General features: G+C 36.8%; 8 protein-coding genes across 8 annotated transcripts; 1 reads left to right on the plus strand and 7 right to left on the minus strand.

Annotated features, from left to right (window-relative positions):
* Positions 1–113: 113 nt before the first annotated feature.
* On the minus strand, positions 114–2,355 carry cldn30 (claudin 30). The gene has a single exon (XM_026196061.1). The coding sequence runs from the start codon at positions 2,047–2,049 to the stop codon at positions 1,111–1,113; it is 939 nt and encodes a 312-aa protein (XP_026051846.1). The 5' UTR covers positions 2,050–2,355; the 3' UTR covers positions 114–1,110.
* A 2,212-nt stretch (positions 2,356–4,567) lies between these two features.
* LOC113038551 (claudin-4-like) lies at positions 4,568–5,738 on the minus strand. The gene has a single exon (XM_026196062.1). The coding sequence runs from the start codon at positions 5,640–5,642 to the stop codon at positions 5,010–5,012; it is 633 nt and encodes a 210-aa protein (XP_026051847.1). The 5' UTR covers positions 5,643–5,738; the 3' UTR covers positions 4,568–5,009.
* Positions 5,739–7,576: 1,838 nt separating this feature from the next.
* cldn28 (claudin 28) lies at positions 7,577–8,823 on the minus strand. Its single transcript, XM_026197073.1, has one exon. The coding sequence runs from the start codon at positions 8,743–8,745 to the stop codon at positions 8,185–8,187; it is 561 nt and encodes a 186-aa protein (XP_026052858.1). The 5' UTR covers positions 8,746–8,823; the 3' UTR covers positions 7,577–8,184.
* A 2,827-nt stretch (positions 8,824–11,650) lies between these two features.
* On the minus strand, positions 11,651–12,426 carry LOC113038552 (claudin-like protein ZF-A89). Its single transcript, XM_026196063.1, has one exon. It carries the CDS (start codon positions 12,380–12,382, stop codon positions 11,756–11,758), a length of 627 nt encoding a protein of 208 aa, XP_026051848.1. The 5' UTR covers positions 12,383–12,426; the 3' UTR covers positions 11,651–11,755.
* A 2,193-nt stretch (positions 12,427–14,619) lies between these two features.
* Positions 14,620–15,408, minus strand: LOC113038553 (claudin-like protein ZF-A89). Its single transcript, XM_026196064.1, has one exon. It carries the CDS (start codon positions 15,358–15,360, stop codon positions 14,734–14,736), a length of 627 nt encoding a protein of 208 aa, XP_026051849.1. The 5' UTR covers positions 15,361–15,408; the 3' UTR covers positions 14,620–14,733.
* Positions 15,409–19,517: 4,109 nt separating this feature from the next.
* cldn29 (claudin 29) lies at positions 19,518–20,732 on the plus strand. The gene has a single exon (XM_026196065.1). The coding sequence runs from the start codon at positions 19,577–19,579 to the stop codon at positions 20,207–20,209; it is 633 nt and encodes a 210-aa protein (XP_026051850.1). The 5' UTR covers positions 19,518–19,576; the 3' UTR covers positions 20,210–20,732.
* A 587-nt stretch (positions 20,733–21,319) lies between these two features.
* LOC113038557 (claudin-4-like) lies at positions 21,320–22,238 on the minus strand. Its single transcript, XM_026196066.1, has one exon. The coding sequence runs from the start codon at positions 22,199–22,201 to the stop codon at positions 21,566–21,568; it is 636 nt and encodes a 211-aa protein (XP_026051851.1). The 5' UTR covers positions 22,202–22,238; the 3' UTR covers positions 21,320–21,565.
* Positions 22,239–23,450: 1,212 nt separating this feature from the next.
* Positions 23,451–24,596, minus strand: cldnb (claudin b). Its single transcript, XM_026196067.1, has one exon. It carries the CDS (start codon positions 24,503–24,505, stop codon positions 23,858–23,860), a length of 648 nt encoding a protein of 215 aa, XP_026051852.1. The 5' UTR covers positions 24,506–24,596; the 3' UTR covers positions 23,451–23,857.
* Positions 24,597–27,567: the final 2,971 nt, after the last annotated feature.

The following is a 27,567-nucleotide window of genomic DNA, read 5'->3' on the forward strand; positions in this document are numbered from 1 at the left end:
ATACCTAACAGCAAACATTAGAATACATGTGATTTTGTGTCATTTAGAATATTTCAGAGAGAGAGAGATAGGTAATATGTAAGTAAATTAACACATTCCAAAAGAACACAGTGTAGATATAAAATTTTTATTAGTTTGTAATTCCTTCCATAAACATTCAGACAGGTTCACAGTGTTCTGACTAAACAAATATTACAAGGGCATTTGCAAAGGCATTCAGGTAAGTGTTGACCATACTTCATAACTTTTAACAGTTAATTCGATTTAAATTTCAAGCCAAATGGATAAACATTGAGATTTTTATTTTGGTTTTATCTCTACAGCTTAAGCTTCACTACAGTACATTCTTTTGAACTCTTTTTAAACACTCTGTGCCTCGACAAAATGCAAAGCACTTCCTTGAGGTGATACTTTCTGTTAAACCGGTTTGGCCTGGATCTGCCGTTTCATTCAGTGCTCGAGCTGACATACATGAAAGGGTAACAATGAAGAGAGTGTTCTTATCCCTCCAGTAACATTTGAACCAAACAATTGTCCATCTCTGAAAGACCACCTGTGTGGCCAAGATCATAGCAGTGCTTTTATATGCCTGTTTTCAACTAGAAATATGTTCATTCTGGTTCATTCAACAGGAAAACAACATATTATTTGAATTAAACTGTCAAATTTCCATATGTCTGTTGAAGCGGCGCCAGCTTTTTTTTTACCCTACAAAAGAAAACTGTGCTAAGTACAGTGCATAGTATTATAGGAAACAAAAAATCTACTTAGAATCATGAACATACATTAAATGTACACACATTAAAGACATAAAATGTATGGAAGCTATTCAAATTAACTATAAAATGAACTATAAAGTTACAGTGCAAATCTTCATTGCGATCAGCTGCACTTCGAGTGCCTTAAATTTTCTCTAAAAAAAAAAAAATCTGAATTGACTTAGTGAGATCTTTATCGGTTTTATATAATAGTAAGGTTCAGCCACTAACATATTCTTCATTTTATCACACATTCTTCATATTCACAGTGTTATGGCAGATTTATGACTGTCCAAGTGCATGTAAGTCCTTCATTCAACGCAAATTTAGCAGTTTCTAGGTGTCTCCTTATTCAAATGTATGTCTTGGGAGCATCTTCAGTCTCACTAGGTTCAGAAGCAGCCAGTGTCTGATCCAAACCATCATCAATCAGCTGGGATTTAGTCGACTCCCCCTTGTCCCACTCAGACTCTGACATCAATTCGGCTCTGGCAAGCTGAGACTTTGTAGTTGACGGCCTGCTCTGGCAGGAGCCCAGAGAAGGAGGTCTGCCCTGATTCAAAGGAGCTTTCTGACTCCACTGGGACCTCACAGATGGAGCGCCACTCTGCAATGACCTCACAGAGATGGGACGCATCCTCTGGGAGCCCACTCTGCTGGACCATGCCTGTGAAGAACGCACGATCAGGTACTTCACTGAACGGCCACTGTCGTCTTCTATTTTTTCTTTGCAGATAGTGGTGCAGAGCATTCCTCCACCCAAAATGAGGACAATGGATGCACCCCAACCAACATAAATGGCACCACCGATCTCCCTTCGCTGCGAATCGGCCATCTGTGGGTTGTAAAATGCTCTCACCACAATGCCAGCCGACCAGGAGACGGGGATCAGGCAGAGAACTCCAGCGACAATCAACGTGACACCAGCTGTTGTGGCGATCCTGGCTTTGGATCTTTTGGATCGGTCCATGAAGATGGTGCACTTTCCTCCGATGAAGGCTAAAACAAGGCCCACTGCTCCCAAAAGGATCGCCATCACTGTGAGGGCCCGAGCCGCCTGCAGATCCGTGCCTAGCGCGAGCATGGACTCGTACGGTTTGCACTGCATTTGGCCTGTGCTTTGGATCACGCAGCTCATCCAAATGCCCTCCCACATGATCTCTGAGGTTACAATGGTGGTTCCAACGAAGGCTGTCACGCGCCACATTGGCATGATGCAGGACAGGAGGGCTCCCACCCATCCTAGTAGGCCCAAGGCGCTCGCTAACATGTGCATGCCTAGAGAAGACATCTCGCTGAGGTTCAGTCATCCACAGCTACACTAAGGCCTCTTCTTGCCAGTTAAAGCCTTTTTGGAGGCCTTGTGGTGTTTCCTTCTGCACTCATTCCTGCCTCAGCTCCGCTTTCACTCTGGTGACAGTGATGATGTGTTTATAGGTTAAAAAGAGTGAGAATGACTGAGGAGGCGTGTGCAGTTCAACAGACTGCCTCCATTAGTCCGCACGCTACCGGACTAACCAGATTCCTTCTTCTGGCCATGGACTATATGGGCGGGTCATGTTAAAAGAGGTAGATGGACTACTGTTGAGTTGAGAATTTGAATTGCAGTCTTCTAAAAAAGGGCTCAGGTGTTTGTGCGTCACTTGTATTTAGGTATCCATATGCAGTTTCGAAGATCTGACCACAATGGCAGCCTCTATATCTGATGCCATAATAGTTTTTACTATATAAATGTGAAAAATTTAAATCTGTCATCGTTTTCTAAATGTATGATGTTTCTGTTCAACATAATAAAATTAATTTTAGAAGAATGTTTGTTCCCAAACAGATTTGACTTCATAGATGTCTCTCAAAATATCATTATCAATACTAAGAAAGAAATTCACAGAGGTTTGGAACGATATAAGGGCTTTATATAATTCATAATTCAATTTTGAATGAACTATGCCTTTTAAATGATAGATTGTGCTACTATACTGCCATTCATATATAATCCACATATAATGGAAGACAAGTGTGGTAACTAATTTAAAGGACTAAAAAGTAGGTTTATACATTTTGAAAGCTAATGATTTGTGAATGCCGAACAGGATTGTGACTGTGTTTACAGTCTTGCTATTCACCTGTTTTCTAGATGATTAAACATGAGTCACATAGCATTTATTTGAAATATTTCTTAGGTCTTAAAACAATATTGAAGAGAATGCTATATTCACTCATTACATAAAGATTTTGTTGTCGTCATATCTAAAGGTTGAAACACTAGTTGTGAGTCAGTCATTGTGTGGAAAATACCTGGTTGGTTTCAATCAAATAAATGGAGGCTTGGTGAAAGTGAAGTGACATTCAGCCAAGTATGGTGACCCATACTCAGAATTTGTGCTCTGCGTTTAACCCATCCGAAGTGCACACACACAGAGCAGTGAACACACACACACACTGTGAACACACACCCGGAGCAGTGGGCAGCCATTTATGCTGCGGCGCCCAGGGAGCAGTTGGGGGTTCGATGCCTTGCTCAAGGGCACCTAAGTCGTGGTATTGAAGGTGGAGAGAGAACTGTACATGCACTCCCCCACCCACAATTCCGTCCGGCCCAAGACTAGAACCCACAACCCTTCGATTGGGAGTCCAACCCTCTAACCATTAGGCCACGAACATAAGAGACTCCTTTTAAAAAACACACCAACATACCGACCCCAAACTTTTGAACACTGGTTTATATTATGTGAGTAATGAATGAAAGACAAAATAAAAGTATTTTGAACACTCAGTGCTATTTGTTGTCAAATTCAACATAACTTTGATTGTAACTTATAGTTAGCAAGTTGACTATAAGGCTGGAAAACACTACATAATTTTTAAAATGGGAAAATATTTTTAAATGCTAGGCAACTTTGTAAATGATTGTAAAGGAAAAAACAGGCATCATAAAGGCCTACCAAATGACTGAGGATCATACACTACCAGTCATACCAATTGTTGATAGCATACGTAGTGTTAACCAGTACAAAATACAAATCATGGCAAAAATCTGCTGCAAAATTCACTGCATTCAATCTTACATCACTTCCTGAATTCCATAAATATATATATATATATATAAAAATGCTGATAATACAAATAGTATTGTAATATTTTTAATTTAATATGGCATATTGTGTAGGAATCCCTCAACGTAAAACAAAATATGTAGCAAAAAATTATGTTATTGTGAGTCACTTATAGAAGTGAATGAAAATGCTGTAGTTTGCAAAAAGAATGCTGATTCTGCATGGTCTGAGTCAGTCGTTGTGTGGAAAATATACCTACCAGAAAAAATATAAGGTCAGTTTCTTCATGATGCAATCTTAAGCATGTGGGACTATACACGCAGTCACAAATTTTGAGTGTGATAACAATTTTTATTAAGTATACATTGCTACATGTCATATGATTAATGGTTTTAATATGAGGTGAAACTATGAGAATCAGTTTAATGACAAGATTTTCCAAATTAGCAACAAAAAAATGCTATCAATGATTGGCTTACAATTTAATAACAAAATGAAAAATATGTATTATTACACTACTGTTAAAAAAAGCATTAATTTTTAATTAATTAATTACATTTATTTAGCAACAAACACTTTAAAACAATCAAAAGTGACAGTGAAGACATTTCTAATGTTATAAAAGGTTTCTTTTCTTTTGAACTTTCCTTTTATCACAGGATCATTAATCTTATTTTGTATTTTGCAAAAAATTCATTAGAATCAATATTTCACTGCATTACAGTTTTTGATCAAATAAATGGAGGCTTGGTGAACATAAGAGACTTCTTTTAAAAAACATACCAACAAATCGACCCCAAACTTTTGAACACTGGTTTATATTAAGTGAGTAATAAATGAAAGACAAAATAAAAGTATTTTGAACAGTGCTATTTGTTGTCAAATTCAACATGATTTTTTTGTGCTGAGACAAAACTTCTGGGGCAAAGAGGGTCTCAGTGATACAACAGCGATGGAAGTGACCAAACATTTCAGAAGCACTTGAAAATACATGAAATGCATGAAAATACATACTTTTATCTGCACATTTCTTCAATTAATATACCATGAAAATATTTTTAATGTGTATTGCATATCTGTTTTGTGGCAATGCACATCCCATTACTTATCAAGAAATGCTTTTCATTTTAATTTCTTACTGTTGTGTAAATCAGAACATCTTAGGCTTACTGTAATTTGTTTAATCAGTCCTCTGTTTTTATTCATGAGCTTTGCTGCTGTCCTCAGACCTGGCATTTGAATACATCACATTATAGTGATCATCCTCACGCGGTGGGCACGAGCTGCAGAGGAGACTTCCACCCAGAAGTAGCAAACCTGCAGAAGCCCAGCCAATGTAAAGCGAAACCCCAAGGTCCCTCTTCTGAGCTCCCATCAACAAAGGGTTGGAGACATCCATGATTATGGTATTCGCGGTCCAGCAGACAGGGATGAGGACAAGAAGTCCAGCAACGATGAAGATGACACCACTGGCGATAGCGACCTTCGCTTTAGATGCCTTGTCTTTAACAAAGTTGGTGCACTTTCCTCCTATGATGCTCAGGATGATTCCAAACACCCCAGCAATGATGGCGATGATCACCAAGGCTCTGGCACTCCGCAGATCTTGAGGAAGTGCCAGCAGAGAGTCATAGACCCTACACTGCATCTGTCCTGTGCTATGAATCAGGCAGGTCATCCATAAACCTTCCCAAACGATCACTGCGGTCACAATGTTGGCTCCAATGAAGCCAGTCACCTTCCAGCAGGGCAAGCCACAGATGACGATGCTTCCCAAGAAGCCGACCGTAGCCAGGCAGATTCCCAAGATTTGACGTCCCGTAGATGACATGTTGCTTTACTTGTTGCCTTGAAGGAATGAATACAGGAAGTCGTTCTCCCCAACAGCTGTTAGTATATGTCTTTGTAACCCTCTCTTATTGTTAGGACTGTAAAGATTGGGGGGGGGGGGGACTAGTTTTAAGTTAAGTTCCCTCCTACTACTGATCATGGCAAATGTTTAGCCAAAGCTGTCAAACTACTTTTGTTCAAATGGACCCGCAGGACCCAAGTTGGAAGTGTTTTGTTTAAAAGGGGTCATATGATGCTTTTTTAAAAATCATTATTTGGTGTATTTGGTGTAACAGAATAAGTTGACATGCTTTGAAATTACCATCAGTGCAAGCCCAAAAGGGGAACAGAGATATGTGACAGACACAGTGATGAATCTCATGTGTTTGCAGAACACCAAGCTACAGATGGTTAAGACAGCTGACTCCACTGTGATGTGATCGTCTCTCTCACACAACATGTAAATCTCTGCATTTGAACAGTCAATAACAAATACTTAAACTAATAACATAACATACTTACAGTAGCTGATTCAGAAGCACCAGATTGTCAGAATTACCTCCCCTCCTAGGTTCACAAAATGGTAGTCCATAAAATGTGTTGCTGTTCTGTTGTAAGTAATCTTAAAGATTTCTAAATGTATCTTCTTTCGGAAGGCCAAATAAAGTGCTTTTGTTTTTGCCTAGATACACACAGCATCATTGCTTCTGTCTGAATGAGCCATTTTAGAGGGGCATGGCAGTCTTAACTTTGATAAAGAATATCTCTTTGGTTTTGAGACTTTAGTCTTTGCAACTTCAGGGATCTTATTTATGCACAATCAGCTTATGCACTCCAAAGGGAAGGGGACATCACTTCCTGAATTCCATGAAAAAAAAAAAAAAAAAAATCTGATAATACAAATATTGTGGTAATATTTTAAATTAAATATGGCATTGTGTGTAAGAATCCCTCAACGTAAAACTAAATATGGAGCAAAAATAAGGTTATTGTGAGTTATTATAGAAGTGAATGAAAATGCTCTAATTTGCAAAAAGAATGCTGTGTCTTCCTGTAGAATTTACTTTGTTCAACCGAACATCTGGCTGTACTTGTACTGTTATCATCACACTAAGTACTAATGTTTGAATCTATGAAATATCTAAACATAATACAATTAGTGCATATTTGACATTTTCACTTCTCTCTCTCTCTCGCGTGCGTCTGAGAGAGATTTTACCAACTCTGTGGTTTCCCCGTGGAATTTGGATATTTTTACACAGTTGTGATGTCTGCATTCATGCTGACTGCGAGCAACACTGGTTGCTTTAGTGGTCTTACCGCAAAAGATATAATCAGCTTAGTATGCAAGTATGCAAGTTACATTCACCACATTTCCGTAAGGTTTAGAAATGCTCTCTTCTAAAAAAATTTTTTTTAAATATATAACTTCTAAGAGCATAGATTAGCATATCGCTGTGTTAATGTTTATTGGTTGATATTACTGCCTTACTCTTGTACTCTTCTCACACATTCATGGGATGCCATCTTTCCATTTTCTGTGCTTTAAAACATTCCTCACAAATCTGAAACATTCTTGTGACTAATCCTTCAGTTAAATATAATTTGTGCTAAATATAATTTGTATTCCCTTTGCATTCTTCGCATTGGAAAAACACAAATTAAAATAAATAACATAAAAAGAGATTAAGAATTACATTAATTATTAGTATTTATTTGACATTTTCATATTATATAAGATCAAATATTTAAAATATTGCTAGTTTGCTATACTAGTTGGTCAATCTAAGGCAACCTGAAATCGTAAAAATAATTTCTATTTATAATCCGCAAACCAATTTTATAAACATATTAACACAGCTTAATAACTATATACATCTTAGCAAATTACAAACATACAACAGATTTAAAAACCGGGGTTCAACAAATATTGGATTTTTTTATTTTTCATTTGAACCTGCAAATGAGTAGAAATTTTTGACAAAATAAAGAAGAAATATTTGTATACACTGTTTATGTGTTGATTGCACTGTACTGTTGTTGTTCTTCTGTGTGCTTTTAATGTATATTTTTTTTTTTTCATTTCAGCTAATTTATTTTAATCATGATTTGTATTTTATTTTCATGATTGTTTTTTTCCCCTTAGATTATTTATTTAATCATACTATTTTATTATTTATATTATTAAATTTTCTTTAAAGCACTTTGAAGTACCAATGTATGAAATATGTTATAATAATCAACTTTCCTTGACTTCCTATGTTATTTAACATATTCTAAATCACTAATTAAAAGAAGATCATTTAAGACAATATATAAATGCATTTGCACAAACAGTCAGATGTTCTTGCTCAGTTCCGTTTTTGGAACATAATGCAAACAAACATACATATGCTAGAGGTTGGCATAACCAATCAATTTACATAGCTCATAAAAACATAAAACAGTCCTCAAATTTTGCCTTGATTAGGCCATGACATTACAGACACAATCAGTCACTTCACTTGAGTCACTTGAGCCTTAACCAACACATCTGGTCAACATCAGTTGGAGTATGTGCTGATGAGCAGCCCACCGCCTACAATCAGCAGAACACCGGCCACCCATCCTACATAGATGGAGGCTCCCAGCTCTCCTTTTCTCCCCGATATTGCTTGAGGATTATAGAAGTCCACGATGATAACATACGCCGACCAGCTGACAGCAATAAGGCACATTACACCTGCAACTATAAAGACTGCACCAGCCGCTATTCCAGTGTTAGTCTTTTTAAGTCGTTCTTCTCTGTAAAAGTTGGTGCAATCGGCTCCAACAACGAACAGTCCAATGGCAACCACACTGACAGCAATAGAGGCACAGGTCAATGCTCGAGCTGCCTGGACATCTTGAGTCAGAGCCAGGATGGAGTCATACGCTTTGCACTGCATGTGAGCAGTGCTCTGCAGGACGCAGGTCATCCACAAGCCTTCCCAGAAAACCTGTGCTGTCACAATGTTTGCTCCCACGAAGGCTGTCACTTTCCACATAGGCAATGCACACACCAGAATAGTGCCGCATAGGCCCAACACAGCCAGACATACAGCCAAGATTTGTCGTCCCCTCATCTTTTATGCATCAAAGGCAATTCATCTGCAATTCAAGAGAGTGAAACGTTGTTAAAGTTGTAAGAGCGAACGACTATTGACGAAGTGAATGCTCTTCCTTGTTGTGCCTCAGCTATTGGTATTTAAACAAAAGCAAAGCAAGGGGAGGAGACCCGTATAGAGTTTCCTGTTCAACTTGATTCTTCTACTCAGTGTGTCCACGGATTCATGGAAAAAGTACACAGTTCAATTATTTTAAGCAATAGCTAGCCTAAATGGAAAATACTGATATTTGGTTTACTTAAGCGATGGATCATCCAAAAGGAAAATTCATGTTGTGTCCAAATTATATCTAAACACTATGCACCTAACAGTCTAGTGTAGTATAAACTATGTAAGGTTATTTTGTCATCCAATATCAGTAACACCTCCCTCTCCAAGCTGCCACAGTTGAATGCATAAGTGTCCAACATTATACACTTTGTTTTTCCAGGCCTTTGAAGTGTTTCTTTTCTTTTTGGAATTTTCAGTATGAACACACTAAAATTACATAGAATAGTGCATAAATATGCAAATTGGGATGCACCTTCTGTCTTTATTTACACACCCTAATTCCAAACATGATAATGTTTATTTGCATTTAAATGTTTTCATAAATCAACAGATACTATGCCCAAAAGAATTAAAGAAAATGAGTTGACAAAAGTTTATTATTCGTACACCATAATTATCTTCACAAATGAACTTTTATGATTTTTGAAGCCTAAATCACGAGAAGTGAAAACCTAAATGAAGGCTGTAAACAATCTACATTACTACATTGCATTACTTGAACATCACCACTTTACAAGCCTCCACAGAGGGTTTGAGTTAGAATAGTTTTCAATGAGGCTATGAAAGTAGATCAGTTTTCCTGTTCAGTGCGATGATCAATAATGTCTCAGACTACTTCTATAGTGTAATTTAGCCACTTGCTAGAAACAGCCTTTGTTTGAAAGACAACTGAAAGCTCAACAAAAACATGCGAGTGGGTAAAACTGGAAAACTCACAATCTTATTTGAGGCATGCCAAAAGCTCGTGTCACACCAGATGCGTGAGAGTTCGCAACCCTGCAAAAAACCCACTAAAAAAAAAAACACAGACTTCAAGACAATGGAACTAGAGGTGTAAAATGCTAACTAATTTCCTGGTTTTGCCTATGTAATCCTTCTATTCACTGGTCATTCATTTGCCCTGCAGCTATGGATATATGGTGCAGGTTTCACATCAAGACATATCAAACCTCTGGGCTACCAATCAACTGCTTTGACTAATCTTAAAATTGTAGTCATTGAGGACAAAATATCAAAATATGAAATAATCAAGTTTAATCAATGTGAATCTGAAGCAGTTGGTAGACAGGATCATTCACTCCCTCCTAGTCAAGTGTGTGGGTAGAGGTTTGGTTCTGCTGCTCTGCCAGAGGGCTGTTACATAATCTAGTTATTAGTGATAAAACTGTGTGACTTAATTTAGCATTAGATACTGATAACTGATTATAAAACATGTAACGTCAAAAAATAGCATAGTTGGTCTTCAGTCCAGATCCTTTGCACATTGTAGAGGGCCATTTTGGTTACCCTTAAAAATCAATTTCCCATCATCTTGACATCTTAGAATTTCCATTTGCTTAGATGTGGCTTTCTGACCTTAATATAGGAAGTTCACAGTAAAATAGTAATCCTCCTATTAAAACTGCATTTCCTAAAAACATTCCCAATTTATATAACTATACTCCCCAAACTTGTAACTTTAAATCAAACCAATCTCACATTTAATTATCTTTTCTAGCATTTGCTTTATCTACCATTCTTAGGTTTTATTGTGATCATTACTTAACTAAATGCTGCTTCTGAAGCAGTATTATTTGGCATATAAATACAGCATTATTCCCCAATTGATCATCGAATCTGTTTAGACCAGGGGTGGCAAACTCCAGTCCTGGAGAGCCACAGCCCTGCAGAGTTCAGCTCCAACCCCATTTAAAACTCACCTAGCTTTATAATAACCCTTCAGTCCTTGATTAGCTTGTTCAGATGTGTTTGATTAGGGTTGAAGCAAAACTCTGCAGGTCTGCGGCTCTCCAGGACTGACGTTCACCACCCCTGGATTAGACTGTTAGCATCTCTCTCAAAAAATGACCAAAGAGTACCTATTTTTCATATTTAAAACTTGACTCCTCTGTAGTTACATAATGTACTAAAACTGATGGAAAATGAAAAGTTGTGATTTTCTTGGCTGATATGGCTGTCACTTCCCCTTCTATATTTTCTTTATTTAAAGGCTGAAATGAGGTTTACCTTAAACTTTTTCAAAGCTTTGTTTGAACATTTACATTAGAGATTTCAACATGCTATTATACTTGTCAGTCAAGTAGTCTTTTAAAACCCAAAAATCATTGGTACCGTTAAGTGATTTTGCAAACAAAAAGTATTTTTATTTGAAACAAAACTTGAAGTGATTTATAGGCCTGCAAATTCTATTACATCTCCCAGGATATTTTAACAGTTGTGTAATAAGACTTAAATTATGATTAATCAATTTTATCGTAAGAAATTGCTAATAGGCCTAATACTACATGCCTATATACACTTAGTTAATATGATTAACAAATCTTCCACATTATCTAATTTTTTCGATACCGGTCAAAACTTTTTAGGGAGTTAAAACGTAGACTGGTCTATTGGGACTTAAAAAAAAAAAAAAAAAAAAAAAAAACCCTGCACCAAGACTCATATCTGATTTGAGATTTAGCAGAGGCTCTGAAGCAACTCACAAGTGAGGAGAACAATTCACTACACACGCCCACAATTTTGCCATTTGTCTAAGGCAACAAAAATTTGCCTGGTTTACTTATGGTTGAATTGAAAATCAATTACACAAACGTAAGACAAACGTGAATTTATTAAGTTAAAATGGTCACTCAAGACCAGGGAATAAAATGCATCTCTTCCTTCAAACAGGAGAATTAGTTTCGGTCCAGACTGGGTCTCATACATAGGCTCCTGGAGCGGACTTCGGAGCCGAGTACTTCACGGAATAACCACGACCGTCGCTCTTTGGGCACTGACAACAGAGAAGCGCCCCGCCGATGAGCTGCAGACCAGACGCGCCCCAGCCGATGAACAGAGACGCCCCCAGCTCGCGCTTCTGAGCCTCAGACAGAATGGGGTTGTAGAAGTCACTGATGACGGTGTTCGCGCACCAGCAGACCGGGATCAGGCACAGAACGCCACCCACCAGGAAGAAGACGCCGGCCGCGACCCCCACTTTAGCCTTTGCGTCCCGTTCTTCAATGCAGTTGGTGCACTTGCCTCCAGCGACGGCCAGGAAAAGTCCCAAGAAGGTCACGAGGATTGAGATGATTACAAGCGCTCGAGCTGCCTGGAGATCTTGTGGCAGTGCCAGCATGGAGTCGTAGACCTTGCACTGCATCTGGCCCGTGCTCTGCTGCACGCAGTTCATCCAGAGGCCTTCCCAGAAAGTCTGCGCGGTCACGATGTTGGTGCCAATAAACGCCGTCACCTTCCACATGGGGAGCGCGCAGATAATGATGTCTCCCACCCAGCCGAGGACCGCGAGGACAGTGGCCAACATCTGAAGTCCAGCAGATGCCATTATGTTTTTGTTAGTGTGTAACAGACTCTAACAAACTAATGACCGATACAGTTATTTATAGTGGCTTTTTAGAGGTGTGGGTTGTAATGTGATTTGATGCAGCTGGTCAGGATTTCCCGCTCTTTACTCCTAATTAATTTGAGACACAAGGCTGTCTCAATTAACACACTTAATGTCCACCTCAATTTTTAAAAAAATTCTCAATCACTTTTTGAAAGTGATATGGGATATAAACAAAGCACAACATAAAACACACTTAAATCAAAGTCCCACATTGAGTTTCATGAATCACGAAAGGCTTCATGGAAATTTCATCATCTCCATATTTTTAAAATATTCTTAATTAAAAATAAAATTGTAATATCAAAGAAAACATATTATTATTCTTGTTAAAATAATATTTTCCCCTCTTGTTGAGGTGAAAACTTTTATACATTTTGTATATTTTTTTTCAGCATTTCAACACAGCATGTAGCCTAAATTAATAAAAGCATCCTCATGTGTTTGCCTGTATACTATTAAACAAAGTTAATTTTAGAATTAGAAATGTTTTAAACAATTTATTTCTTATTTTTTTTTCTAATCACAAAATATTGAAACACTTTATCTATACATTAAGTGCTATCACAGAAACATATATCTAAAATACAATACAAAAATAATAAATTAAAAAGACCCAGAGAAAAATATAAACCCAGGAAAACATTAAAAAAAAAAAAAACATTAAGACATGAAAGTGTGTCATGCCATCAGTGGCATAGCAAGTCAGCCCTGGGCCCACTTGCAAAAAAATAGTAAAGCCCATCCAAACGGTATGGGCTCCAACACGGTTAACTTATTGTTGATTTTTCTGACGTAAATAACTTTATGTGACTATTCACAAGCTTTTTGAATTACTGTATAAATGCTTGGAAAATATTTTTTAACATTGTTTGGGAAACAGTCCTGACTGGCTAGTTAAGTTTCCACAACAATGCATCATAATGGTTAATCAGTGAGATATGTTATACAGAAACGCACTCCTGTTTGTGATATTTTTTTTTTAACTATGGTTTCGGGAAACACTGAATCGTTGAACTATGTTTGTAATGACAGAACTTGCAATCATAGTTGGCTAACAATACTTTTGCGATACACATCCCTGTTTGTTTTCTTTATTTTACAAAAGCACAATATTTTGTTGACATTGTGAGTGCAGACAAATAAAAGTAGACACTTTGCAGTTCTTAATGATGTACACTCTTAACTTTATGATAAAAAAGTATGGCTTATTTTAAGAGTTTCTACTCTTAAGAAAAAAAATGCAAGTCATTGCACGATGCCTCCATGTCCTGCAAATTTTGCTTTAGCTGCCACTTTTCTCACAAATGATTGGATATTTATCACACATTTGTCTTAAATATTTACATTTATGAAATACATGAAGTTTGTTTCGAATCATGTTTATATGAAAAGACTAAACTGATCAAATCAATGCTCAACTCACTGTCTGGAGCTGACCGCTTGGTATTAAAAAAAACACTTACATTTTACTAACAACCACCTTGGAATAATAAGGTTCTATCTGCATTCTGAGCAGTTTTGAGATATTGAGCTCCAACAGGCCCATAAAGCACCTCCATAAAAAAAAAAAAATTGTAGCAGATACGCATTAATCTATTACCATTTCATCTAATAGATTTTCTTTATTTGAAAGGGCTAAATTGTGAGGTTTACCTTAAACACGCCGTTAAACTTTTGTCAGTCAAGTTGGCTTTTAAAACCCGAACATCATTGGTAAGGTTACGTGATCAAACAAATTTTAGTTGTTGATTCTTAAAAACAAAACTTTAAGTGACATAGGTTTTGTGCATATTATAACATCTCCAGCATGTTTTAACAGTACCGTGATAAGTCACTATAATAATTATAATTTGTGACATCCCTATACTTTATTAAACTACAATAATAAAAATCTTCCACATCTGATTTAAGACTGGGCATTGTTTTTTTTAAATGAGTGACAAAAGAGGTAGATTGGTCGAATTCTATTTAAAAAAAAAAAAAAAAAAAGGGAAAGAAAAGACCCCTTGCGCTAAGACTCCTATCTGATTTGAGATCTAGCAGAGGCTCTGAAGCAACACACAGATGAGGAAAACAATTCACATATGCCAACCATTTTGCCATTTGTCTCTAATCTTTGCCTTGTTTACTCATGGTTGCATTCTGTGAATCTGTATGAAATCAATTAGGCCCAATCAGTTACACAAACGTGGATTTATTAATGTTAAAATGGTCACTCAAGACCAGAGATTAAAATTCATAGCTCTTCCTTCATAAACAGGAGAATTAGTTTCGGTCCAGACTGGGTCTCATACATAGGCTCCTGGAGCGGACTTCGGAGCCGAGTACTTCACGGAATAACCACGACCGTCGCTCTTTGGGCACTGACAACAGAGAAGCGCCCCGCCGATGAGCTGCAGACCAGACGCGCCCCAGCCGATGAACAGAGACGCCCCCAGCTCGCGCTTCTGAGCCTCAGACAGAATGGGGTTGTAGAAGTCACTGATGACGGTGTGCGCGCACCAGCAGACCGGGATCAGGCACAGAACGCCACCCACCAGGAAGAAGACGCCGGCCGCGACCCCCACTTTAGCCTTTGCGTCCCGTTCTTCAATGCAGTTGGTGCACTTGCCTCCAGCGACGGCCAGGAAAAGTCCCAAGAAGGTCACGAGGATTGAGATGATTACAAGCGCTCGAGCTGCCTGGAGATCTTGTGGCAGTGCCAGCATGGAGTCGTAGACCTTGCACTGCATCTGGCCCGTGCTCTGCTGCACGCAGTTCATCCAGAGGCCTTCCCAGAAAGTCTGCGCGGTCACGATGTTGGTGCCAATAAACGCCGTCACCTTCCACATGGGGAGCGCGCAGATAATGATGTCTCCCACCCAGCCGAGGACCGCGAGGACAGTGGCCAACATCTGAAGTCCAGCAGATGCCATTATGTTTTTGTTAGTGTGCAAAATAACAGACTCTAACAAACGAATGGCCGATAAAGTTATTTATAGTGGCTTTTTAGAGGTGTGGGTTGTAATGTGATTTGATGCAGCTGGTCAGGATTTCCCGCTCTTTACTCCTAATTAATTTGAGACACAACGCTGTCTCAATTAACAAACTAAGGACAATCGCAGGTTGTGATGTCCACCTCAATTTTTTATTTTTATATTCTATCTCATCCTAATCACTTTTTGAAAGTGATATGATATACACACAAACAAAGCACAACATAAAACATACTTAAATCAAAGTCCCTCATTGAGTTTTATGAATCAAGAGAGGAAATTTCATCAACTCCTTATTGCCAGATTTTTGACTTATTGCCTTATTATTTGCCTTATTGTCAGTCTATTTTTTTAACATATTCTTAATTCAAATAACATTTTATAATCAAAGAAAACATATCATTATTGTAGTTAAAACAAAAATATACATTTTTTCAGCATTTCAACACAGCATGTAGCCTAATCAGACAAAATAGGTTAGTTTAAAATGCTTTAATTAATACTTAATATTTACTTTATACTGTTAAACAAAGTTAATTTTAGAATTTGAAATGTTTTTAACTCTTTATTTCTTAGGATTTTTTCTAAAGGCAAAATATTGAAACACTTTATTTATACATTAAGTGCTATCACAGAAACAAACATACATCTAAAAAATTCATACAATTTTTTTTTTTTTAATTAAAAAGACCCATAGAAATATATAAACCCAGGAAAACATTAATAATAAAAAAAAAACATTAAGACTTGAAAGTGTCTCAAGCCATCAGTGGCGTAGCAAGTCAGCCCCGGGCTCATATAAAAAAAAATGTACAGCCCCCTCAAACGGCAATACTTTTGGGATACACTTCTCTGTTTGTTTTCTTTATTTTACAAAAGCAGAAATTTTTATATTGTGTGAGTGCAGACAAATAAAAGTAGACACTTTGCAGTTCTCAGTGATGTATACTCTTACCTTTATGACAAAAAAATTATGGCTTATTTTAAGAGTTTCTACTCTTAATATAGTTTTTCTCAGTCACTTTGGTACATTTCTCAGATCAGAATTGAAATTCTCAAAACTACCTGTTCAATTCTCACATCATTGTGTCACTTGTGCACATCAAAAAAGCAGTTTCTCCTTTCTTTGAACAAGTTGCAAATGCTTTGGTACATCCATGCAAATGATTATGTACAATTCTCTGTTGTTTCCTACATTATCAGTTGCTAATGTCATGTTGCTCAAAATTTATTATATAGTTTTCTGTGCAATAGTCTTACCCTCCAAAACATCGGGTCTTTAGTTCATCATATAAGTCATTAAATGCAAAATGGTTAATCTAGTTGTCATAAACTACCAAGCACACTTTTTTTTTACACATTATTATTAGACTTTTGTCAATTTGGCATGAATTGTGCAAGTGAATCTTGACTACTGAAGAGAATATAGATGATAAAACAATGATAAACCATTTCTCTGAAATAGCTCAATGGTTCATCTCATGAATCTTCAGTTAGAAAGCTTATACTGTATAGACAGGACAACACAAGAGTTACACATTCTGAAAATTGACTTACTTTCATCTTTGTGCCCATATTTGTTTTTCCATTTCTATATCACAGTGACATTGTTTTTTTTATTATAATTTTTTTTGGGACAGACCACTAGTACAGTTTTTCTCAGTCACTTTGGTGCATTTTTCAAAACAGAAATGAAATTCTCAAAACTACTTGTACAACCTCCACATCATCTAGTCATTTATACACATCATAAAACCAGTTTCTCATTCTTTTGAACAAGTTGCGATTGCTTTTGTACATTCATGCAATTGATTATGCATGTTTATCGGCAGTTTCCTACATTATCAGTTGCTCATGTCATGTTGCTCAAAACGTATTGCATAGTTTTCTGTGCAACAGTCTTACCCTTCAAAACATCTAGTCTTTAGTTCATCATATAAGTCATTAAATGCAAAATGGTTAATCTAGTTGTCAAAAACTGCCTAGCACACTTTTTATATTTATTTTTACACATTATTATTAGACTTTTTGTACATTTGGCATGAATTGTCCAAGTGAATCTTGACTTATGAAGAGAATGTAGATGATAAACCAATGATAAACCCTTTCTCTGAAATAGCTCAAAGGTTCATCTCATGAATCTTCAGTTGGAAAGCTTATACTGTACAGACAGAGGACAACACAAGAGTTACACATTCTGAAAATGGACTTATTTTCATATTTGTGTCCATATTTGTTTTTCCTTTTCTATATCACAATGACATTGTAAAGGTTTTTTTTTTTTTGGTCAGACTTTGTAAAAGTGTAACTGGGAATTCTATCCAGTCTCTTTCAGTCAATATCCCACATACAGTAATGTGTAAATTTCTACTTTTGAAATGGATATATGGCATACATAAGCATATGGCATATTGTTCAATACTGTAACTGTCATCCAAAATGTTGCCATAGTTTACATCAGAACATCCCTCCAGAGTACACTGTTATACTGACAACATGACTAAGCAATTTGACTGTCTTATCCATAAACTATGACACAAGGACTTGTCATTCGATGGCACTGACATGTTCATTGACACAGATATTTATTTTTGAGAGATGAACTAAGAATTTTGAGCAAGAGACTGGCTTTTGCAGGTAATCCATGGTGTTTTGCTATTTGTACGAGTTGTTTTGAGAAATGCACTTACTGTTTTGCAAATTGTGAGTTTGATTCGAGAAATGTACCAAAATGACTGAGAAAAACTGTAAGAAAAAAAAAAATGCAAGTGATCGCGCGGCACCGCCATGTCCAGCAAATCACACTTCAGCTTCCACTCTTCTCACAAACAAATGGATATTTATCACACATTTGTCTAACAAATTTACATTTATATTGTGAAATGCATGACGTTTCTATGTCTACAATCATGTTTATTTGAGAAGGTTAAACTGATCAAACAAATGCTCAACTCACTCCCTGTCTAGAGCTGGCTGCTTGGTATTTAAAAAAAGCAAAAAGTTTAATTCTACAAACAGCCACCTTGGAATAATAAGGTTCTATCTGCATTCTGAGCAGTATTGAGATATTGAGTTTCAACAGGCCCATATTCACCTGCATATACATACCCTGACGCTAAATGTCCCGGGCTTATGCAACAGGTGTGTAGCATCTTGCAGAACCTGATTTTACCAAGTGAGACATGTTCCTGGGACAACATCTTTGTTGTCCCTGGAACAACATTGTGATTAACCAATCAGATTTGAAGAACCAGTTTATAGATTTTGTGAAGTTTATTCTTAAAATCACTGTTTGGTGCAGTGTCATCAGTGTCATTCATCTATCATTTCCTCTGATTGTAGGGATTACTCATGGTTAAGGTTAGGTTTAGGTGTAGGGATGTGTTCAAGAACACATTTTTGGAGTGAAATGTTGTTCCAGGGTCAACAAAATATGTTGACCCTGGAATACATCTAACAGACAATTTGCTTGTAAATAAATAAACAAAATATCAGAATCTAAATTGGCCATGAAAAATCATGATGTGTGCATAATTAAAATATTAAATAAAAGATCTGAGATTGCAATCTGGGTTGTCTTTTCTTATAGTTCAGTTCTTCACTGATCTTCTGCTTAAAAAAGTTGGAGGCCACCGAGCTATAGCAAAACCACACTGAGAAAAGAAATCTGCAAATGCTATATGAATTTTTCATGAAGCCTTTCAGTACATTCACTTACACTATACATTATTTTGTACTGTGAATTTAGTTGTTTTCACTTATCCTAATGTGTTCTCAGCAGTTCTGTGCACAGTATATTATGGTCTAAACACTTTCTTAGTTGTGATCTATTTATAATTAAAATTAGAAAATTAAAATGATTTTCATCATCGTATTTTCTCCCTTTGGAGGGGGGGGGGGGTAAAAAAAGCTAAACAAAAATATATTTTTTTTCTATTTAATTTTAAAACTATACTTACAAAATAAATAAATAAATAGAAAATACGCCGGACAGCTTAACCACGTCCAAGAAGACCACATCCCATTTTGCTTCTCCAGTCCAGTTCGTTTGTTCAAATCCCCAAATCCCTCCCCGAGCGTTTGGGGGTCTGCATATAAACTCCCACAGACAATAAAAAAAGTTTTAAAAGAAAGGGGTAACGGAACGAGAAGCGCCATGGCATCTTTGGGGCTGCAGATTTTAGGAGTTGCCCTGTCCTCTGTTGGGTTGCTTGGGTCTATCATGACCTGCATCCTTCCAATGTGGAGGGTTACAGCTTTCATCGGCAACAACATCGTGACGGCGCAGGTCGTATGGGAGGGACTGTGGATGTCCTGTGTGGTTCAGACCACGGGGCACATGCAGTGCAAAGTGTACGATTCATTGCTCGCCCTGTCCCCGGACCTGCAAGCCGCGCGCGCTTCGCTCGTCCTCTCCATCGTGCTCTCTGTCTTCGCCATTCTCCTGGCGGTCGTAGGAGGCAAATGCACCACCTGCATCGAGAACAAAACCGTCAAGGCAAGAGTTGTTATATCTGCAGGGGTGTTTTTCATCATCAGTGGACTGCTGTGTCTCACACCCGTCTGCTGGTCAGCGCACATCATCATCCGGGACTTCTACAACCCGCTCTTGATGGACGCGCAGAGACGGGAGCTCGGGGCGTCGCTCTACACGGGCTGGGGCTCCGCGGGGCTGCTGCTCACCGGGGGAGCGATACTGTGCTGCCAGTGCCCTCAGAAAGAACCACGAGCATTCGCCCCCAAATACCCAGCACCGAGGTCTAACGCCTCGGAAAAAGAATATGTATGAAGAACATTTAAAAATTTTGTCTAAGTTTGATTTTATTTTTGTATTATAGACTATTAAGTTCTAAGTAATGATAAAAAAGTTAGGCTACATTTTTGACAGTATGGACTATTAATCCAGTTGTTTAAATATAACCTATATGTGAATGTAGCCTACATGATTAGATAGTTTTAATATTAAACAATTCTGTTGTTGTAAAAATAGGCCTAATTAATAAAAGTAAAACTAATGAATTAATTAATGCTGTATTTAATTATTGTCGTCACGTTAGTTTATGTTGCTGTTGGAATGCAGTATTATTGCAAATGCAGTATTATTATTAAAACAAAGATTGCATATTTCCACCTTCCACATTATTTTGATGATCAACACGTTTTCAGTTTCTGCCATTTTGATCATTTATGTGTAGGGAGCAGAAGGCTATAGGCTATGTGGCATACCAAGTAAGAATGCCTGTTTGTTATCAAAATAAATAGGTAAAAATAAATAACAAATGTTACCCCTACCGTGATTACTTGGTGTCTTATATTTTCCAAAGTCTAAATTCATCATTAAATAAATAAATAAATTCTGTACATTCTCACATACATTTAATGTACAGGGCAATTGAACCACTTAATATTGATTTTTTTAAATGTATGCAGCCAACATTAATACACAATACACAAATGACCACAATTACACACCACGTAAAAAAAATAAATAAATAAATATATATATATATATATATATATATATATATATATATATGTATATATAGATAGATAGATAGATAGATAGATAATATATAAATATATATATCCTTTTTATTATCCCTGACATCCTCACTTCTCAGTCAGACATAAAAGTAAAATAAAAACACTTATTTGTCATTTATGTATTCTTTTGTTTTTCCTGGACAGTATATGCTCATTCCTGTTTAAAACAGATGTAGCAAGGGTCTGTAATTAATGCTTGTGCTTGTTTGATTTTGCACAATAGTTGGAATGCAAAGAGTTTCTCCTTGGCAGCGATAATAACTTATCCTTTGTATGCATGGGTACAAAAGCAGCGGTACAAAACAGCAGCTGTGGAATGGTCAACAGAGGTGTGTTGACTCACTGTTAAGTGTGTGTGTGTGTGTGTTTGCATGAAAGACACAAAGAGTTTTCAGATATAACATCTTTATTTGGGAATTTTTATTTTCAATTACACACAAATACATGTTTATTTTGATCACATTTTTATTGTAAACAAACATTTTCATCAGCTTTCTTTCAGTCATCTTTATTTAACAAATGACAAAGTCATGACAATTTGTATGATAGTCTATTTCAGTTATTTTACACAGGATACTTGCCACATATCTTAAGGTTATTCTCACACGTAATCCATTGGTGGGATCACAGATATGGCAGGGCTGTATTTGGCTGCCACATAGGGCCTATATTCATTGGACGGGCAGTTCCAACAAAGCAGCCCACCACCCAGCAACAAGAGGCCTCCAGATCCCCAGCCAATGTAAAGACAGGCTCCCAGCTCCCGCCGCTGGGATTCTGTTACCAAAGGATTGTAGAAGTCTCTGATTAGAGTGTGTGCAGACCAGCACACAGGTATCAGTACAAGAAAGCCAGCAATGATTAAAACCACCCCTGAAATGATGCATGCTCTGGCTTTGGCCGCTTCGTCCTCTAAGCAGTTGGTGCACTTTCCTCCAACCACAGCCATCAGGAATCCAAAGATGCCCACCATGATGGAGATGATGACCATGGCTCTGGAAGCCTGCAGATCTTGTGTTAGAGCCAACATGGAGTCATGGACCTTACACTGCATCTGTCCAGTGCTCTGAACCACACAACTCATCCACAGACCCTCCCAGATGATTTGTGCCGTCACGATGTTCGCTCCAACAAAGGCTGTGACCCTCCACATTGGCATGCCACAGGTGATGATGGTCCCAAACCAGCCTATCATGGCAAGCATGATGCCCAGGATCTGGATGCCTTGAGATGCCATCGATGCAGGTCACGCAATTGGTATTGCACAAAGCATCTGAGGGGTTTTATTTGTCAGGGTTTTATAGCCCTCAAACTTTGGGCGGAGTTCTAGCATAAAAAGAAGCAAAAAGAAAACCAGACATTTGATATTCTTTGATTATTGTTCAGATTGTATGAAGAGCTAGATTACTTGAGACACCTTCTGGCAGTACAAATGAATGTGAAAAAACGCATAAAAAAATCAAATCATAAACTGTATATGTGTACTAGTGAAATAGATTTGCATTCATATTTGTGGGTTTTATTTGAATTTTATTTAGCTTTTTTAGTTGTTTAAATTAAGTGTTTGTATAAATATAAACACTTATTATCATAGAATATATAAGTATATCAAATCATTTTCTATGAGCTGTTTAAAAAAAAATCTAAAAATATCTGTAGATTAGTATACTATCTATCTATCTATCTATCTATCTATCTATCTATCTATCTATCTATCTATCTATCTATCTATCTATCTATCTATCTATCTATCTATTGTAAAACAAGAAAGTCAAGCTATAGGCCTATTCAAAGTTTGACAAACATTGGTTCTTCTGGTTAAAAATGAACTATGTAACTAGTAACTATTTAGCATTTTGGAAAATTGGTGGCTAACTCATATAAATTCCCACTATCTAATGTGTATGTTTTTGTATGATCTTCCAGCAGATTTTTAGGGGCGGACCTTCATGTTTTCAATATTTGCACGTTTCTGTACAAATAACATCATACAAAATCACCACCTCATAAAATAGTAACATTTTCTCATGATATTGAGGATAAAAATGTAGTGTATTTAGTGTAATTCTACTTCCCCACAATTGAATTTGACTTGCAATAATGCATCCTGTTTGCTACCACAGTTCAAATTTGAATTCTGAGTAGTGAACCACCTGGTTTCTGTTGATTTTCATAATTAAACTTGCTTTGTTGGAAGAAAAAAAAAAGTTCGGAATTTGCCTAATTACTAACGAGCTAAACCTCAGATCATGTTTAGCCTTGTCTTATTATGTGCATTGGCTCTGAGAAAGAACCTGAAAAACGACACCTGTCCTGGATTTGCTGTTGGACAACTCCCTCTGAGAATGTTTTGTTCACTGGAACTCTTTTGAAATCTTTTAAGCGCAATAGGGTGGGTGACACATAATGGAGGGCAGCAATATGACACCTGTGTTAACGCCCATGCAAATGCATTTTTTAAGTAAACAGACACTCCAACAAACAGGTGCGATACAAATATCATTTTTATTTTCCCTGTACAAAAGTGGTATTTACAAAATCATAAAAAGTTCAAATACTTGAAAAAAATCAAAATACATTTTAAATGAAAAAAAAAAAACATATCAAACATGACAAATGCTTTGAGAGGAAAATTTGATCATACTTAAACAAGATATCAAATTAGCCTTCTTCAAATGCAAAGTTTTTTTTTTTTTTTTTAACGTGGTTCCCCATTTTCCTCATTGTCTTATATGTAGAAAATCTGTAGAAAACTTGTAACATCAGCATTTAATTGATAGCTTTTCAAGTCCTCATGATACCTGTTTGCAAACTCTTTTTGAGCCGCTACATCCTGGTCAAACCAAGACTGTAAACATTAAGGCACTATAGAGTTCATTTCAGAGTCCATCATTTACACAAAGTTCTTGCCAGATGGTGCAGAAGCTGCAGACCGAGGTGCAGCATTATATTTGGCTGTGTATTTTCCTGTTTCCTCCTTTGGTGGGCAGTTGCAGCAGAGCAAACCTCCCCCGATGATCAACAGCGCAGCGGCTCCCCAGCCGATGAACAGAGCTGCTCCCAGCTCTCTCTTCTGTGCTTGGTTCAACAAGGGGTTGTAGAAGTCCTGGACGATGACGTTAGCCGTCCAGCACACCGGGATCAGACACAGCACCCCAGCAATGATGAAAATCACACCGGCAGTGATACCGACTTTTGATTTGGAGCTCTCGTCCTCGATGCAAGTGGTGCATTTGCCTCCAGCCATGGCCAGCATGATGCCCAGGATCCCAATCACGATGGAAATGATGGTGAGGGCACGGGCGGCCTGGAGGTCTGAGCTGAGGGCCAGCATGGAGTCGTAGACTTTACACTGCATCTGTCCGGTGCTCTGTACGACGCAGGTCATCCAGATTCCTTCCCACGAAGTCTGTGCCGTGACAATGTTGTTGCCGATGAAAGCTGTGACTTTCCACATGGGAAGAGCACAAGACACAATGACACCGATCCATCCTATTATGGCCAGGGCAGTGCCCAGTAACTGAAGCCCAGCAGACACCATGATCTTTGATGATTTTCTTCGTCTCTTGAGGTGGCTCTCTTCGCAGTCCTTATAGGTGTATGTCCCAGGAGGCTGTGTGCTGATGCTTTAAAAGAGCCTGTGGAGTTTTGGGGAGGGACTTCTGTCGAATGACTAACTCTGCTGGTTTTGTAGTTACTTCATGGGGTGTGACTAAGTACAGGCTTGAATGAGTCACTAACATGACATCTCAAAACTTATCATGATCTCAAAACTTATCACTAAGTAAAATAATATAAATAAATATAAAAAAGTATTATTCAGTTCAACAAAAAATTGCAGTAATGTGTACATTTCATTTAGTACATGATTTTTATTTTAGTTTTAGTTCTTTTAATTATGGATATTACAAATTGCTATTTATTTTATTTTTTATAATTAAAATTCTTAAAATATATAGATATAATAAATAAATAAATATATATATATATATATATATATATATATATATATATATATATGCACACTTATTAGTTGATCTGCCTTCAAAACTTCCGGTAAAAGAGTCACAAGATAACATGCGTCATCGACACACCCTTTATGGCATTGGTTCTGGTTTTTGTTCACACACAGCTTGTTCCATTATCATTATCATATTTTTCTGTTTAGGTTTGTGTTGTTTCCTCCTCATGGTCTACAAAGTATGCCTATCAAGGATGTAGCAGCTGGTTTCATATCACACAATAGAGCAGACTTTTGCGATGTTTTCAGGTTATTGAGCACTGACCACGATATCATTAAAAACACCCCAATATATTTCATGTGAAGCACTGTTTCTTCTGGATATGACACATATGTAACAAATATGCTATATTTACTTAGTGTCTTACTCAGCACGTTAGCAGTTCCCATGGAAACTATCTCTCGAGAGTTCCGTTGTGCTTCAGTGAGGGGGAGGAGCAGCCCGAATGCACCTGTACCCACCTGAGCCGGTCAGACCGGTTCCTGCCGGAGCACAGGTGAAATATTTACAGTTTTCATCTGGGCAAGACTTAACAGCTCATCACTGATCCTTGCATCAAAAACCTGTTCAACTGTCAGTAACAGAGAATTATCCAATCTTGACAACAAAGTTTGAGTTTATGTGTGTATATAGGCTACACGAAACAAGCTTTATTGTTATCCACAACATGAAGCCTCATTTACAAAGAGACAGGAATGAGTTCATATTGTTCCTCAATGTGAACACATTGGTTATGCTATGAATAACAAATATATCTGAATGTGAGGAACTATATTACATTATGCATCAAATATTATAACTATATTTTGTGGCACATATAATTCTAATTCTATAGTTATCTTAACTGAAGAATAATAGTAAGGCCAATGTAATGTCCCAGCTTGGCAAAGGGTGTGTTTGTGTCTTCCTTGTGTGTTTAAATCTTCAGCAGAATATCACACTCAGAAAAATAAACACGATCTTAGTCAAACAGAGACACCCTCTCTTGTTGATAAGGGGCTGTTTCACATGGGACTGGTTCTGAGAAAACTGTAAGCCTTGAACTCAACAGATTAACATAACCTTTTTGAAACATAAAATATATAATATTGAACCATTTCAACTTAGTGATGGGTGTTAATTATATGAGCAACATGAATATGACGGATATAAACAACACAAAATTACCATTTAAGGAATTTAGTAGATGCTGCATTTACAAAAAGAAAAAAAAAATACAAAATTACAATTAAATGAAATGTGATACTGTTCTGTTTGCAAGCACAGAATGCAATACAGAAAGTTAGCCTACCTCTTTACATAGGCCTATACAAATATAAACAGTGTGACTTAGTTCAACTTAATAGTGTGTCATAATATTTAAGTCAACAAAAATATTCATTTTCTTGTATTACATGTGATTGATGGTTGTTTTGTATGGTAAGTGTGTGACCACTAGTGGCTTCATATGTAATAGCCTTTCAGACGTGTTTTGTCGTTTATTATTTTTACAAGAAATGGAAAAATACTTTTTGTATTGAGTTGAAAGTGTTTTAGACCCCCTTTACGCGCGGGGTTTATTTATTGATTATTATTATTTGTTTATTTTAAAGTGAAATGTATGCCTTTTGCGGCAGTTGTCTCATTATGTCCACATTTTAACTTATACAATTATAAAATAAAAATGATAAAATTCGATTTTATATATATATATATATATATATATATATATATATATATATATATATATATATATATATATATATATATATATATATATATATATAATTTTCATCGTATTTTAAGTCTCTAGAATTAAATATGGTATACTGCAATATAGCTACAACTGGACCCAAAATTCAAAACAATTAATTAAATGTTGTAAAAAAATAAATAAGAAAATAGATAAAAAGTGTTTTTTGCTGCCTGGGTCCTGGTTTTAGAAAGGCGATTTAACCTGTTTAAAAAAGAAAGAAATAGCCTAAAAAAAAACACAAAAAAAAAAAAAAAAAAAAAAACACAAAAAACAACCTTAAATCTGCTCACGATATAATTGTAAATAACCTACTTCGAGTGAAGGGACCACTGGCCACTCCCACAACTCCGCCCCTTTAAAAGAACAACATCTTTCCACTGAAACACATTAGTCATCGTCATTAAGATGCCTCACAGAAACTCATTTAAATATTATCGCTTTTCTCTGAGACGGAAGTAGGCCAACACACGGCAAATGATGTCATGTTAACCTATCAAACACAGACAGGTATTGGGCTGTCTTGTAAACATGGCAATAATTTCTGCTTCTCTTTTATCTCACTTCACAAAAAAAGTTATATGGGTTTAGGATTTCTCCTACAAAGCTTTTCAATATCCTCATCTTCAGGATCTCTGGTTGTGCCCGGCTTCAACATACTGTAGAATAAATCAACCATTAGCGCAAGTGAGTCAACTAAAAAAAAAAAAAAAAAAAAAACCTTTATAATTGAGGGGTAAAATTGCATGTTAAAGACATTTCGGTCAATTTAATACATCTTCACACCCATGATAGTTTGTGAAAGCCACATATATGTGGTTTTGGTATTGATTTAATATTAATGTCATG

The sequence above is a fragment of the Carassius auratus genome, chromosome 21 (genome assembly GCF_003368295.1).
Source record: "Carassius auratus strain Wakin chromosome 21, ASM336829v1, whole genome shotgun sequence".
Classification (NCBI taxonomy): Eukaryota; Metazoa; Chordata; class Actinopteri; order Cypriniformes; family Cyprinidae; genus Carassius; species Carassius auratus.

Coding starts and splice junctions, on each gene's coding strand:
- cldn28 (XM_026197073.1), bottom strand. CDS start 8,745: ATGAGGGGACGACAAATCTTGGCTGTATGTCTGGCTGTGTTGGGCCTA.
- cldnb (XM_026196067.1), bottom strand. CDS start 24,505: ATGGTGTCTGCTGGGCTTCAGTTACTGGGCACTGCCCTGGCCATAATA.
- cldn30 (XM_026196061.1), bottom strand. CDS start 2,049: ATGTCTTCTCTAGGCATGCACATGTTAGCGAGCGCCTTGGGCCTACTA.
- LOC113038552 (XM_026196063.1), bottom strand. CDS start 12,382: ATGGCATCTGCTGGACTTCAGATGTTGGCCACTGTCCTCGCGGTCCTC.
- LOC113038557 (XM_026196066.1), bottom strand. CDS start 22,201: ATGGCATCTCAAGGCATCCAGATCCTGGGCATCATGCTTGCCATGATA.
- cldn29 (XM_026196065.1), top strand. CDS start 19,577: ATGGCATCTTTGGGGCTGCAGATTTTAGGAGTTGCCCTGTCCTCTGTT.
- LOC113038553 (XM_026196064.1), bottom strand. CDS start 15,360: ATGGCATCTGCTGGACTTCAGATGTTGGCCACTGTCCTCGCGGTCCTC.
- LOC113038551 (XM_026196062.1), bottom strand. CDS start 5,642: ATGTCATCTACGGGACGTCAAATCTTGGGAATCTGCCTGGCTACGGTC.